Here is a 14394-nt window from a genome sequence, read left to right as displayed (position 1 = left end):
GCAAAACAAATGGAGGAGGGGACAACGGAACTTCAGCGAGTCAATGATTGGGGTTCAAAGGCTAATCATAGTGGGTTGTCCTAAGTGGGATCCGATCCAGAAAGCTTAGCTCGCCAGCAACCGCAGACAGGGCGACCTAATCCTGATTGATGCTTGACTTAATGGCCTTTCGGCAGTTTCGTTGTCATTCGCGCGATTGCTAGGTTTTTGCTAGATTTTGTGTGAGACTTTATTTCAACCTTTCTGCCACACTCATTTTTCTTCATTGTACTGCTCGCGTTCCTTTTTCTCAACGTATTAACATTTTAACCGATCCGAGAGTAGTCGGTGTACTGGTGACAAATAAAATATGTTGAAAGTTTCTCATCCGAAGGCGATAATTTCATTTGTGGTCGTTGATGTGCTTGTTGGCTGGTGCGAAAGGCTTTTTCAGATGGTATCACAATAATTTTATATCAAATCGGACGAAACATTATCTAACGAATAATTTTATCAATATAATTTAATAGTTCCAGGAATGGACTGGACAGAAAATTTACTCGTTTAGGCAACTAAAAAAAATCTTTCTGTATGTTTTCTTCTTTATCGGTACAAGACCAGGCCGCCCCTATGTATGTTTTAGGCACTCTTTTATTATTTTTTTTTTTTTTTGTAAAATGAAGCTAATTGATGAGCAGATGCCTTTTCATCGTTGAAAATTGCATTTTCCAATGTGATGAGGGCTAGGCCTGTTTGGGGGTGGCCAGGTGGTGTATTAGTAGCGGCACCGGCACCATCACTCGTACGCAGGACTGACTATCCCACTACTGGTAAATAAAGTCACAAAAAGCCAATAATGTCAGACCTCTTGAGATTGTTGTGCCAGTAAAAAAAGAAATTCTGCCGTTCTTTGACTTTATTTACACGCAGTTGGATAGTCAGTCCTCCGTACGTGACTGCTAAATTAAGTAACAAATATATTCCATTTATTTAGTGTAGTTTAATAAAAATCAGTAATTTTCCGAAGAAGCATGAAGATTACCAATCCCTGTATGTGTTTCTGATGACATTAAAGTTATTAACAATTTCCAACATTGCATCACTCACTACTGATGTACTCACACGAGTTTTTATATTTTGGTTTAGTTAGAAAGATTTTTTTTCTTGCTAAATTTTAAACAAGTTCCACTGATCGGGTAATCCGTCCCGGAGAATAATATGTATACATAAAGCGGACTATCTGGCCATATCAAACAAAAAATCACACCTCCTCCAGTACTCACAGTACTCCGTAAAAAGTCAAAGCACAATCAAGCTTAGCTAGTGATGGAGTAGATCAACTCCGGTTCTGGACTAGGCAAAACATGATAAAACCGAAACAACATGTTCACTTCACCTCGCCCCAATATCCCGTGGGACATTATACAACCCCCCTTCCCCTTCTCTCACCCTTCCTATCGCTCATCAAAACACGGCCATGTTTGTACGAGTGTTTGTTTCCTTTGGTTTGTGAGGTTTATTTGTGACGTTTTGTTTAGTTCCTTTTGTCATGTTTTGTTCTTTTTGTTTTGCGTATGCTTCACCGCTGATGTGCTTTATGTGATGTTGCTTGCGTGTTATATTTGTGGTGCTCGTTTATTTGTTATCGGTGTGCATCTACCGGTTTTCGCCATTTTGTTTTTGCGATCGGTATCCCCTCGGTTGTCCAAACACCGGTCACCCATCCAAAAGCTTTTTGTTTCTAGCAGCGATGTCACCGTTTGCACAATCCATCACCAAGCAAACGGCCATCATCGCCACTGGCCGGGACCAACACAAATCCGAACGAAAACCCTAAATCGTATCGGACAGCCGTAGAACGAAAGCAGGGTGACAGCAATCCTAACACACATACACACATCTGAACCGGAGGAAGAGAGTTCCGTAAAAAAGCTATGGCAGGGAGGGGCAGGGTTTCAATTAAAAAACTTTCCACACCGCGTCCTTCGCATCCATACCCCACCCCGCACCCAAAAACCATGCTAAAGGGTAACCAAACTGAAAGAGGCCACAATCGGTATCCGTGAGATAGAATACAAGAGCAAAGCAAAAATGCAAAAAGAAAACAGACTCAAAATTTGCATCAGCCGTCACAGTGAAATCAAATTAAAATGCGCGAACATTGGTTTTTGCCAAGCGTAGGAAGTGCCTGGGAATGAGGGGACGGGATGGCTAGCACCAACATTCGTAGGTGATGGTACTCAAATGAACGGCCTCAAGTTTCCAGCTGAGCTGACCTGATTTTGACACTAACTTTTCCTCTCCCGGCAGTACGCCCCTTCGTTCGCGCCCCAATAGTCAACAAATTTGGTCAACAAATGAACGCAAGTACACAGTACGGGGGTGTGGGGGTTGCATGGTGGAAAGGTTTCCGTCCAATCTCTGCCACATCATGCCCGCTGGTTTCTGTCACATGTTTTCGGCATTATTTGTTCTGCATTTCAAACCTCGCTCGGCGCACCCGGTTTGCTGCTGCTCTACCTCTGCAGGCGTGTGTTCCCGGGTCGGGTTTTCAGTGCCATTTTGCAAGTGGACCGATAAATGATGGTAACGGGTGCTTATGAAAAATGTCACCCGGCCGGTACGATCCGGGCTTTCCGAACCGAAGGTAAAGAGGTAACAAAAGCACCAACTGCACCAAAAACGCCCTCTCGGGAAAGTGCAATCAGTGTTATCAAAATTGGTGTTGTAATCATCAACCGATCATCATTTTACCGGTGTGAAACGTTTGTGAGAGAAGTCGGCGACTAATTCGACAAAATTTGTGACAAATTCCCGTTCAATGAATGTTGCTTGCAGAGCTTCACGAGTCAATCTTTCTACATCGTAATTTTAGTTTATCGACTAATGGTATTGAATTTAATCAATGACTAAATCTATTCAACTATTTCGTATCTATTGCACTTATATCACGTTTTAAATTCCACCATAAATTCCACCGTAAATATCAATTTTCCTTATACATCCGTACACCGCACCATTTCCAAAGTCACTTATCAATCCCTCAGTATAGCCCTTTCTTCAAACAGAAAGTTACTACCAGCACAGACCACCGCCTTAGTTGCCACTTTCTTCAGATCCATCCAGATTAACGCCCACCCATTGAAGCGGACACAAGAAAAGTAGACCACCGGCTGAGTTTGGGGGAGTAATTGAAAAACTTCGCCTTGCGTTCGGACCGGATCCGGGCTGGTCCGCTCAAAACCTTCAAGCTCTTTCCGCCCGATATTTGCGTAACCACGGACCACTGTCCATTCTGCCCGACTCACCATAAGACAATCCACCCGGTAAAGGTAGACCAAGTAAAACGGAAGCTCGGAAAATACCGGCAGTACCAGCTTGTACAATCGACCAGTAGAACCATGCTTGCGGGAAAACCTTGGCGACCAGCTTGTACACTCGACCAGTGGAACCATGCTTGCGGGAAAACCTTGGCGACCGGAACCAATTTAGCAATCTCCAGTAGTGCCTTTCCGCTCATCATCACTCGTCGGCTGAATGATTATCGGCAGCATAGGGTTGAAGGGAAGAATTCTTTTATTTCTTCTTCCACCCACTACCAAACAGGAAGATTCAAGCTTGCCCAAACTGGGCAAGGAAATTGAAAAGACCGCAGTAGGAAAACCACTGCGCCCCGTTTGTGGTGGTTTGCCGGATTGAATCGACCAATGCAGCTACGAAATATATGCAGGCCGGTTAGGTTTGGCATTATTTGCATTGCAATTTGAAATGCGTTCAACTTTCGCCAAACCGCAGCGCGTTGCAAAAAACTGTATTTTTATTTCCAAGACAAAAAGTATCATAATTTGAATCTTTCATGCTTTTTTATTTCAACGATATTTTGCCCACTTATAGTATGTTTGTCAAAATTTGCTTGCTTCGTTATCATGGGTTTTTAATATTTGCATATTTACGCTTAAAGTATTACAAGTTTGATCTTTCATCGCACATCTGTTTGCAAAAATAAGCAATAACATTCCCAGTAACAATATCGGCGCAAAGTTTCTCCACTAAGGTTGTGCCGTTGCCTTTTGCGGAACTCAGCAGCAAACCGTTTACGGAAACCGCTAGTCGAAAAGATGGATATTCAATAACCGTTGTCGAGAGCTGGTGCAATATTAGCCACCGATCAACACTTGCATTGGGGATCGCAGGAAGAAAAAAGCAAACGGTCTAGCAATGGAAAAACAATAACATCCCAAACAAAAGTTTAACGTTAATGTTCTCTCGATGTTGTTCCTTAGCCATTTATTTTCTTTCATTTTAGCTGCAACATTATTTTGCTTCCTGTTTTTTGATGATGGTTTCGAAAAGAAAACTAGGAGCAACATGATATTGCTTTTTTTCTGGTGCGCAACCAAGAATTCTAACGTCGTAAGTTGAAGTCCAGTAAAGCAAAACAAAAAATAACCTAGAAGGTCCATTTGGTTTGGACGTTCCTATTCCGTAACACAAAACGATGTTTGATGAAAGATCTCCGGTTTTTTGGTGTTCCTTTTATCCGTGAGATACAACAAACTAATCATTGAGTTTGTTACGACATCGACATGCGCCCCCTCAGCACTGGGTGGTTGACAGATGGGTGTTACATAGGAAAGGTTAATTCTGAAAATGTTTCGTATGTTTTTAGATAGTATTCCATAAAATATATTGATATTTATTGTTACATTGTTTAATGTTTCATGTATAAGAACGATGGCTCTTTGCCGTATTGTTAACATTGTTTATTAGTTGTAATTTGTTTAAATGTAATAGCTGTACATGCGTGCAATCTCATCTACACATCAATAAATTATCACAAATTTATAATTTATGTTTGAGAATATTCAATCACAGCCTTGAAAATAAAAGAGTTTTTTTTTTAACTGCAAAATGGGTAAAATAAAAATAATTGTCGCATGATCAAATCATTTGTTTGTTGCTGATTACAATCTTTTATAATAGCATTTTACTGCGTTTCTGGAAATGTTTTCTAATGTTTTTGCTTCTACACATTTTCTCACAAGAAACCACAGAATGCGCGTCGTTTAAGCAACGATTTAACCATGTAAACCAGAATCCTGCGACCGTAAGCCAAGTTTTTCATTCGACAACCCGACGAAAGGGCACCACCTGGCGATAATGTGTCCATTATATTAAACACATCGTATGCAGTGGAACATTAAATGAGAAAATCCAGATAATAATCAAACCAATAACCGACACCGCGTTACTCGATAGTTTTGTGTTCGTGGCGTCCACGTACCGTACACTACCCTGTGTACACATGGCACCCGACCCACGAATGGGTAAGATTTTTTCTTCCCTCCCTTCTACGATCGAATGTCATCGATAATGGTTTATCCGACACGAATAACACGTTGCATGTGGCTTAATGTTACTTTTTTTTTATTTTCACTCGCCCAGTGCTTGCTTCGCCGTTGCTTCAGTTGCCTGGGATCCCGACAGTCCCCCAACAAATGGATCCTGTTGTACGACCATGATGGTCGTGTTTTCTTTCAAGATACCGCACTCTACCATCTTGCTGTTCTGCTGTTTCCTTACACCATGATGGCGAGAAAAAATGGCACATTTGCCGCCGAAACTCGATGTACGTGGACATAGCCATCGTTCGATAACGACCCAGTACGAGAGTCACACCCGCCCAGCCGTTACGACATGACGTTGTTCGTGCAGTGTGGTCCTTCACAAAAAGTGAACATGGTGCCGCTGCTTGAGATTTTGGTTTTTGTTTGCAACTGATTTGGCTTTGGAAATAAAAATGTATCATAAATCGTTCGCCAATTTAACGCGACTGCTGGTGCAAAGCTTTGTCGGGCGAAATGGGTTTTGATATTGCAATTTTGCTTTATTGTACTAATAATACAGAGGAATAAGAGTGATCGTATTATCTTCATGTGTGGAACGATAATGAAATTTTAAAAGACTATTTGTGTTAAGAATGACTTTAATTTCATTTTCTAACATTCTGTCGCAAGAGTATTTTTATCCAGGAATATCTTCAAACTTATTGATGTCATTTATTGATGGGTTTTTAAAAAAGAAGATAGGTCATTCTGGCTCGAATCGTAAAATGTGCACGGTTAAAAGTACTATTTAATTGAATATTGAGAAAATCTATTGCTTTGATTTTAAAAGCTTCATGGAATTTATCCGGTACCGTTTGGCATACGATCACAAGTGTTTAACGAAAAATTAATGCAACATTCGTTAGATATATCTACTACCCCTTTCACCTTCGTGCCTCTGTCACTGACCCCATTGGTCGTCCCTCTATCACTAATTAGCGCCCGAGGGATCCGTTCTGTCTTTGGCTTTCGAGAACTAACGAGACTTGGCCTCGCTGGACGTACGATCAGTACGGTCATAAATAAACATACGAACGAACGCATCGGGAGACACCGATGTTTACTTTAATTGGTCGCCTTTTACGCTAACATCGGCGCCCTCGGCAGAATGCCCCAGGGAAATACGGTGACCGTCCGTGTTGTGAATGCGAGCACAACGCGTTGTTTACGTATTGAGTTAGCAGTGTTACCCTACAACAGTTGCGCTGTTGTAGGATTCTAAGATTAGGAGGATGGTGTGACAGTGCCCACCATCATGACAACCACGATTGCGATGGCGACGAAGCAGAAAAAAAGGCATAAATAGGGCCGAAGGACGCGCCTTCGACCTCTTTGACCGCAAACCATCGGGAAGTGCACTAATTTTGTGATTTTCTTATAATATAACACTTTAAATCTACATTATTGTTTCCCTTTGGTGCTAAAACCATCCGCAACATTTCACAAAATTAGATCACTTCACTTGTTCGGTACATTAAAAAACGTATTTAAATCGTCGAAAACGTAGTACGTGTAAAGATTGCGATCGAACGGTACGCGCGCGCATGTAAATCTCGCCATCGGGAGTAGTGTAATTCGCGAAGTGAAGTAAAGTTAAGTTGTGATGGACAGAGCATTGGACACTAGCTGCCAGGAAGTCGTAGAGCTGCCGGAGCAGCAGGCGACCACATCGGCAAACCCGTCGGGAAGGCGTGTGAGCGTCGTGGAGGAACCACCGAAGGACGGGGATGTGTCACCCGCCATTCTACCCCAGGACCTGGAGGTAAGGAGAAGGCGAATCGAGCTGCAGAAAAAGCAGCTCAAACTAGAAAACGCCCGAAAGGAGCTGGAGATCGAGCTGCGCGAAATCGAGCTCGAAGAGGAAATTTCGGACCGTAGCAGCCAGGTAAGCACGTATGTAGCTAAAACGGCAGCCTGGTTGCAGGAAACGAGCCGCGTCGGAACGACGCCGTTGAGTCGTCACCATGACGACGATATTAATAATGGCGGCTCGGGTCATCCACCGGTGACCCCAATTGCGACCGCGGGTGCGTGGGTAACACGCAGAGCTCCGGCACCGTTGCGGTACGATGGCGGGATGGTGGACGACGCCCGAGGTCATCAACCTTTGACCCCGGCAACAACCCGATGTCCACCGGAGTACGACACGACATGGGCAGCGGACCAAGCAGCGGCGCAAGAACGAGAGTACGCGCAGTGGAGGCATGCGGTGGAAGACTCCATTAAAATGCACCGCGAAGGGAGGCTTGAACGGCATTTCAAGCAGGAGAAAAATCCGGGGCCGAATTCGACAATGGCGCCGAATCCCGGGATGCAGGTTCGCGTGTCCCGTCTGACGCCAAGTCAAGAGGAAGCGCGGAGGTCAATCCCGAAGGATCTTCCAGTTTTCTCCGGAGACGTAGGGCAGTGGGGACTGTTCTACGCGACGTATCAGCGATCCACTGTTCTCTGTGGGTTTAGTGATGATGAGAACCTGATCCGCCTACAAAAGGCCCTACGGGGGCCAGCACTGGAGTCGGTCGACCACATCATGCTGCTACCGGATGGTCTGGCCAAAGTGATGGAGATCTTGTGCACTGAGTACGGTAGACCAGATCTCATAGTGGACGATCTGGTGGAAAAGGTGAGGAGGCTACCCCCCGTTCGGACCGAACGATTGGAGACGCTAGCCGCGTTTGGAAAAATGGTGCGGAAAATGTGCGCTACGATAGAGGTTTCGGGGCTGCAGGACTACGACTGCAACGTCACGTTACTAAGAGAACTGGTAACGAAGCTTCCCGCCGAGCGCAGGTTAGAGTGGGCTCGTTACAAGCTCAAACTGTCGCGGGAAACCATCAGGGAGTTCGACAAGTGGTTTTCAGAGATTGCGGTGGCTGCGAGCGCCGCTTCGAAAACCTTCGAGCCAACGACGCGACCCGAAACATCACGGCCACTACCGGTAAGAAAAGCACACGCGCACGTTAACGTACACAACACTACGCGGAAAACATATTGTGCGCTGTGTCACGATTCCTGCCGCACACTGGCCGATTGTGCACGGTTTATGGAAATGACGGTGCGGGAGAGGCGATCGCACATTCAAGGGCGCAAACTATGTGTCACGTGCTTGGGAACACATAGGGGCACTTGCTTCGTAAGGACTCGATGTGGTACCGACGGTTGTTCGGAAACGCATCACAAACTGTTACATTACACGGAACAAAAACCACTATCACGCAAGAACACACAAACTACTCATTCACTGAACTCTCACGTTGGTAATGACAATAACACACTTTTCCGCTATGTTCCCGTTGTAGTGCACGGAGAGAAGACTGCCATAACAACATTTGCATTTTTAGATGAAGGGTCTTCGGCAACATTTGTGGATCGCAGGCTGATTGACGAATTGGGAATCGAGGGCACGTTGAACCCTTTGTGTTTGAAGTGGACGGACGATACACAGCGCGACGAATCCGATTCGAGGGAAGTTCAGCTGCGGATTTCGGGTGTGCACCAAGGAGCAGTGGTGTTCGACATTCGGAAGGCACACACCTTGCGTGATCTCTCGCTGCCGGCGCAGACGTTATCGATCGGGAAGCTGGTGGAGTTATATCCACATCTGAAGGGACTCCCGATTGTTCCCTACACGAATGCAACACCACGTATCCTGATCGGCGTCAATGATATTCATCTGGGTAAGCCGCTGCGTTGCGTGGAAGGGAGTTTCAACGAGCCGATCGCCGCTAAGACGAGACTCGGGTGGACAGTGTCTGGTCCGTGCTACACACCTGCCTCCGTAAGTACTACGGCGTATCATAATTTCCATTTGTGTACCTGTAATGGGAAAAGCGATCAGAAGCTGAACATGGCGTTAAAGGAATACTTCTCTTTGGATTCGATTGGAGTAAGCGTTTCAAGTAAACTTGTTTCGAAGGAAGAAGAACGTGCGACCAAGTTGCTAAATACCGGAACGCGCCTGTTAGAAGACCGCTACGAAACATGTTTACTATGGAAGTATGATGATGTGCGCCTCCCATGCAGCCGCGAGATGGCTCTTAAACGTCACGCGTGCCTGAAAAGGAAATGTGACAAAAATCCGGAATTAGCGAGGGCGATCAACAATAAGATGCACGAGTATGCAGAGAAAGGGTACATTCAGCGCGTTCCGGAAGAAGAAATTATGGAGAGGAAGGATAGGGACTGGTACTTGCCGATTTTCCCAGTTTACAACCCTAATAAACCCGGGAAGTTGCGTATGGTGTTTGACGCCGCTGCACAAGTGCATGGGGTGAGCTTAAACACATTCCTGCTTACCGGTCCGGACCAACTAGTGCGGCTTGTACAGGTGCTGTACAAATTTCGAGAGAATCGAATTGCCATAACTGGAGACATACGAGAAATGTTTTTCCAGGTACGCATGAATCCCGTTGATCAACGAAGCCAGATGATTTTCTGGGACGATGGCAGCAAGCAGAATGGAGAACCTAGCGTATATGCCGTTTCCGTGATGACTTTCGGCGCTGCTTGCTCGCCTGCGGCCGCTCACTTCGTAAAGAATCTCAACGCGGATAGATTTGCTGAACGCTTTCCCCGAGCAGCGGAATGTATCAAGTACGAGCATTATGTAGACGACCTGTTGGCGAGTGTCGAAACTGTCGATGAGGCAGTTGCTTTGGCGGAGAACGTGAGGTTCGTGCATTCGAAGGGCGGTTTCGAGATCCGGAATTGGTTGTCTAACGCGAAGGAAGTTGTGGACAAGCTACGGTGGGGAGCCAACAACAATATATGCATCGACATGAGCTCGAATCAAGACACCGAAAAAGTCTTAGGTATGTGGTGGAATACGGCTGATGATACATTTACCTTTCGTATAAATCCGCGTATCGACGAGAAGCTGTTGGCAGGTAGTAGATTACCATCAAGACGCGAAGTGCTAAGTACGCTTATGATGATCTACGATCCCTTGGGGCTTATTGGCCATTTCCTCATGTTCCTCAAGGTTCTCCTGCAGGATTTATGTAGATCCGGCATACACTGGGACAAAATAATCGAAGGTGAAGCTGCAAGGAAATGGTTAAGATGGGTTGGATTATTGCCGGAATTAGAGAAGCTGACAATCGGGAGGTGTTATCGAACCCTAACGTCAGCGAATAAATCAAACGTGCAACTACATGTTTTCACCGATGCGAGCCAGAGTGGGATGGCCGCGGTTGCTTACCTACGCTTCGAAGAGAATGGTGTTGTGGAGTGCGCCCTGATTGGATCTAAGACGCGGGTTGCTCCACTGAAGCTTCTGTCCATACCACGGCTGGAGCTTCAAGCAGCTGTAATAGGAGCACGTTTTGCGGACCATATCACCAAGACACATCGATTGAAGATCGACAGAAGGATGTTCTGGACGGATTCACGGAACGTTGTGAGCTGGATTAGGTCGGACCATAGGCGGTTTAGCACATTCGTCGCTTTCCGGGTGAGTGAATTGTTCGAAATAACAAACACTAATGAATGGCGATGGCTTTCCACTAAGATCAACGTAGCAGATGACGGAACGAAATGGCAAGGAGATCCCGACCTGACCTCATCCAGCAGATGGTTTCGCGGGCCAGAGTTCCTGTGGGAGGCGGAGGAAAAGTGGCCAATTAATAACAACGATCCTGGTGAAACATCGGAGGAAATACGCAAGAGCGTATCACACCACGCTGTAGTCAACATTATAGTTGATTTCACCCACTTCTCGCGATGGAAGAAGTTGCTGCGAACGGTGGGCTACATTCACCGGTACATTGGGAACCTGCAACGACGAGTTAGGCGAGAAGAGAAAGTTGGAGGGCCGCTGACGCAGGAGGAGCTGTTTGCTGCGGAGCGGTCATTGTACATATGGGTACAGTTGGATGGATTTGCCGCTGACATCAGACGGCTGAGCAGTGGCGCGAAGCAGAAACATCCTTGGAAGAGAGTGATCGGACCAGATAGCTCGCTGTATAAATTATCTCCTGAAATCGACGAAAGAGGTATTTTAAGAATGCGGGGGAGGTTGAATAATTATACACCACTGGGTGCTTCACTGGGGAAGCCTATCATCTTACCTAGGCGACATCCCGTCACGGATCTGATCATCAGGGACTTCCACGAGCGATATTGCCATCAGAGCCATAGTACGGTGGTAGGCCAACTCCGAACACGGTATTACATTCCGAAGGTGCTGGTGGAGTTCAACCGGGTTCGACGTGGTTGCCAGCACTGCAAGATAAGAAATGCTGCACCAAATCCACCCTTAATGGGCGATATTCCCCGACAGAGAGTAGCAGTAAGCCAGCGAGCATTTACATACACTGGGCTGGATTACTTCGGACCAATTTTTGTGGTAGTGGGGCGGCACTCGGAGAAGCGCTGGGGAGCACTGTTCACCTGCCTCACGACGAGAGCAGTGCATTTAGAGGTAGCACACGCACTAACGACTGCTTCGTGTATTTTAGCGATTCGGCGGTTCATCGCAAGAAGAGGTTCCCCTCGGGAAATAATCAGCGACCGAGGCACTAATTTTGTTGGTGCGGCGAAAGAGCTTAAGGTCGCCTTGAAGGATGTAGACGAGAACGCGCTGAAGTTAAGATTCAGCGGTCCGGAGCTGAAGTGGAAGTTCAACCCGCCGGCGGCACCCCATTTCGGCGGAAGCTGGGAACGTCTCGTGCAGTCAGTGAAGAAAATCTTGAGCGGTTTTGATCTACCACGTCTCCCTACGGATGAAATCTTGATATCAACATTGGCTGAAGTGGAGATGATGATCAACTCTAGACCGCTGACCTACGTACCACTCGACGAGGAATCCGACTGCCCAATAACGCCAAATCACCTACTACTGGGAAGCCCCGACGGGAGTAAGCCGGCCGTCTGCTTCGACGATTCGCCGACAGCCATACGGACGTCTTGGGGTGCTGTGCAAGTGAACGCGGATATCTTTTGGAAGCGGTGGATAGCGGAATATTTGCCAACACTCACACGCAGGACAAAATGGTTCCACCCGGTGCCACCGATCAAGGTGGGAGACGTAGTGTTGATTGTGGATGGGAACTTACCTCGGAATACCTGGCCTATGGGACGCGTACTCGAGGTGACCCGCGCCAAGGATGATCAGGTTAGGCGGGCGAGAGTACAAACGGCCAATGGTATTTTGGAAAGACCAGCGACAAAAATTGCGGTTTTGGACGTGGGAACAGCAGGATAAGCGAATAGTAGGCCGCGGGTTTTGACAGATTGTACGAATCAGAAGTAAACAAACGTTAGGATAGTGTAACGCACCGGAGCGTTACACTGGTGGGGAGAATGTTGTGAATGCGAGCACAACGCGTTGTTTACGTATTGAGTTAGCAGTGTTACCCTACAACAGTTGCGCTGTTGTAGGATTCTAAGATTAGGAGGATGGTGTGACAGTGCCCACCATCATGACAACCACGATTGCGATGGCGACGAAGCAGAAAAAAAGGCATAAATAGGGCCGAAGGACGCGCCTTCGACCTCTTTGACCGCAAACCATCGGGAAGTGCACTAATTTTGTGATTTTCTTATAATATAACACTTTAAATCTACATTATTGTTTCCCTTTGGTGCTAAAACCATCCGCAACAGTCCGACTCGTGATATACTGTGGGTGCCGTTCATTGCCGATTCGTCCTGATTATTCAGTGAAATAATTTCCCAAAGCGTTCCGTTTCTCTGCTCCGATAAGGAACGATAGTAATCGAGCTGGACTTTCGCCATCGTTTCGCTGTGCCATTTCGCTCAACAGACACAAAGTACATACGGTAACATACGTACGATTAGCAACCGTTTGCTGCAAGAAGTCACGGTATTGTAGGGACCGAATCCCGTAACCCCCACTCGAACCGTTATCACCGACCTAAACCTGTCGGAGCCCGGTGGCCTGCAAACGGTATGCGGTTGCGGTTGCCATCCTCGAGCAGAACGATCGATGAAAGGATGAAGTTAAACCCCGTCGTGTGGTCAACCGCCGGCCGGTTGTGCATATTGTGAAAGAACAGGAACGGCGACCAGCGCACCATAAAAGGGGTCGCAAAAAAGCAAAGCACCATTGTCCCATCCATCAACGTCCTGTCCGGTGTATGTGTGTGTTACACCTGTTCACCGCGGGTGTCCCCATGGGTCCATTCGCCGAACGCGTGTCGGCACTAATCGACCGTAGGCAAGACCATTCTAAGGTACACCTGAGATACTACTGTGCGGTTGCAAACGCAAACAAACGAAAGTTGGCCATTACGGGCCACCGTCAGCGTTGGGAGAGAGATAATGTATCCCGGTCATAAATAACTGCAAGCCCTGATTGTCCTTTTTTGTGATGTTGCATGGTAAACAGCTAACTACAACAACACTGTCCATTTGAGAGAAAAAAAGTTAGCAACAGAAATGTTCGCATATTACAAAAAGGTGCCATAACCGATTCGATCATACGGTTAAGTTATAATTTGCAATGGTTAATCTGTTCATGAGTTTTCGAATAATCTGTTGACACAAGGAACGTAAGTTAAACTAAATGAAATTTTAAGGATCTTAAAACCTTGAAAGTAATTTGCCTAGTTAATAAGGTTGAAATCGAGGATACGGTAGTAATAAACTGATAAATATCTTCTTGTTTTTTAAAGAAGTAAGACTTGAATAATGTCTACGTTCAACAATCTTTTTTCATGGTTTACACCCAAAAGACCAGACGCATCACGTGTGTTTGTCCTAAGCGAGTTTCTTTCTTTTCCTTTGCATACATTAATGGAACATTCTGGTGCAAAAGATTGCGGTCATCGTTGGGACTTTGGGTGCAATGCACATTGCAGCTTTTCTGCTGCAGCAGCAGCGTACGGCAGTCACTAGTTCACCAAAAGAGTAAAATTAAATTAATTACAAACCACCACTTTAACGCAATTTCGTCCCATCGGAAGTGGTAGATGTGCATGTGCACGATAAGTTAGCCCGTTTCCGTGCCGGGCATCATAGTACCCATTAATTCAATCAGCGGAAAAGCTTCAACGCAGCACTGGCG

General features: G+C 46.1%; 1 protein-coding gene across 1 annotated transcript; it reads left to right on the top strand.

Moving 5' to 3' along the window:
- The first annotated feature begins 6969 nt into the window (after positions 1-6969).
- On the top strand, positions 6970-12570 carry LOC128718000 (uncharacterized). Its single transcript, XM_053811675.1, has one exon. It carries the CDS (start codon positions 6970-6972, stop codon positions 12568-12570), a length of 5601 nt encoding a protein of 1866 aa, XP_053667650.1.
- Positions 12571-14394: the final 1824 nt, after the last annotated feature.

This window comes from Anopheles marshallii, chromosome 2 (assembly GCF_943734725.1).
Source record: "Anopheles marshallii chromosome 2, idAnoMarsDA_429_01, whole genome shotgun sequence".
NCBI classification, from domain to species: domain Eukaryota; kingdom Metazoa; phylum Arthropoda; class Insecta; order Diptera; family Culicidae; genus Anopheles; species Anopheles marshallii.
The sequence above is the reverse complement of the archived record's forward strand: the minus strand, read 5'-3'. Positions and strand labels throughout refer to the sequence as shown.

Coding starts and splice junctions, on each gene's coding strand:
- LOC128718000 (XM_053811675.1), top strand. CDS start 6,970: ATGGACAGAGCATTGGACACTAGCTGCCAGGAAGTCGTAGAGCTGCCG.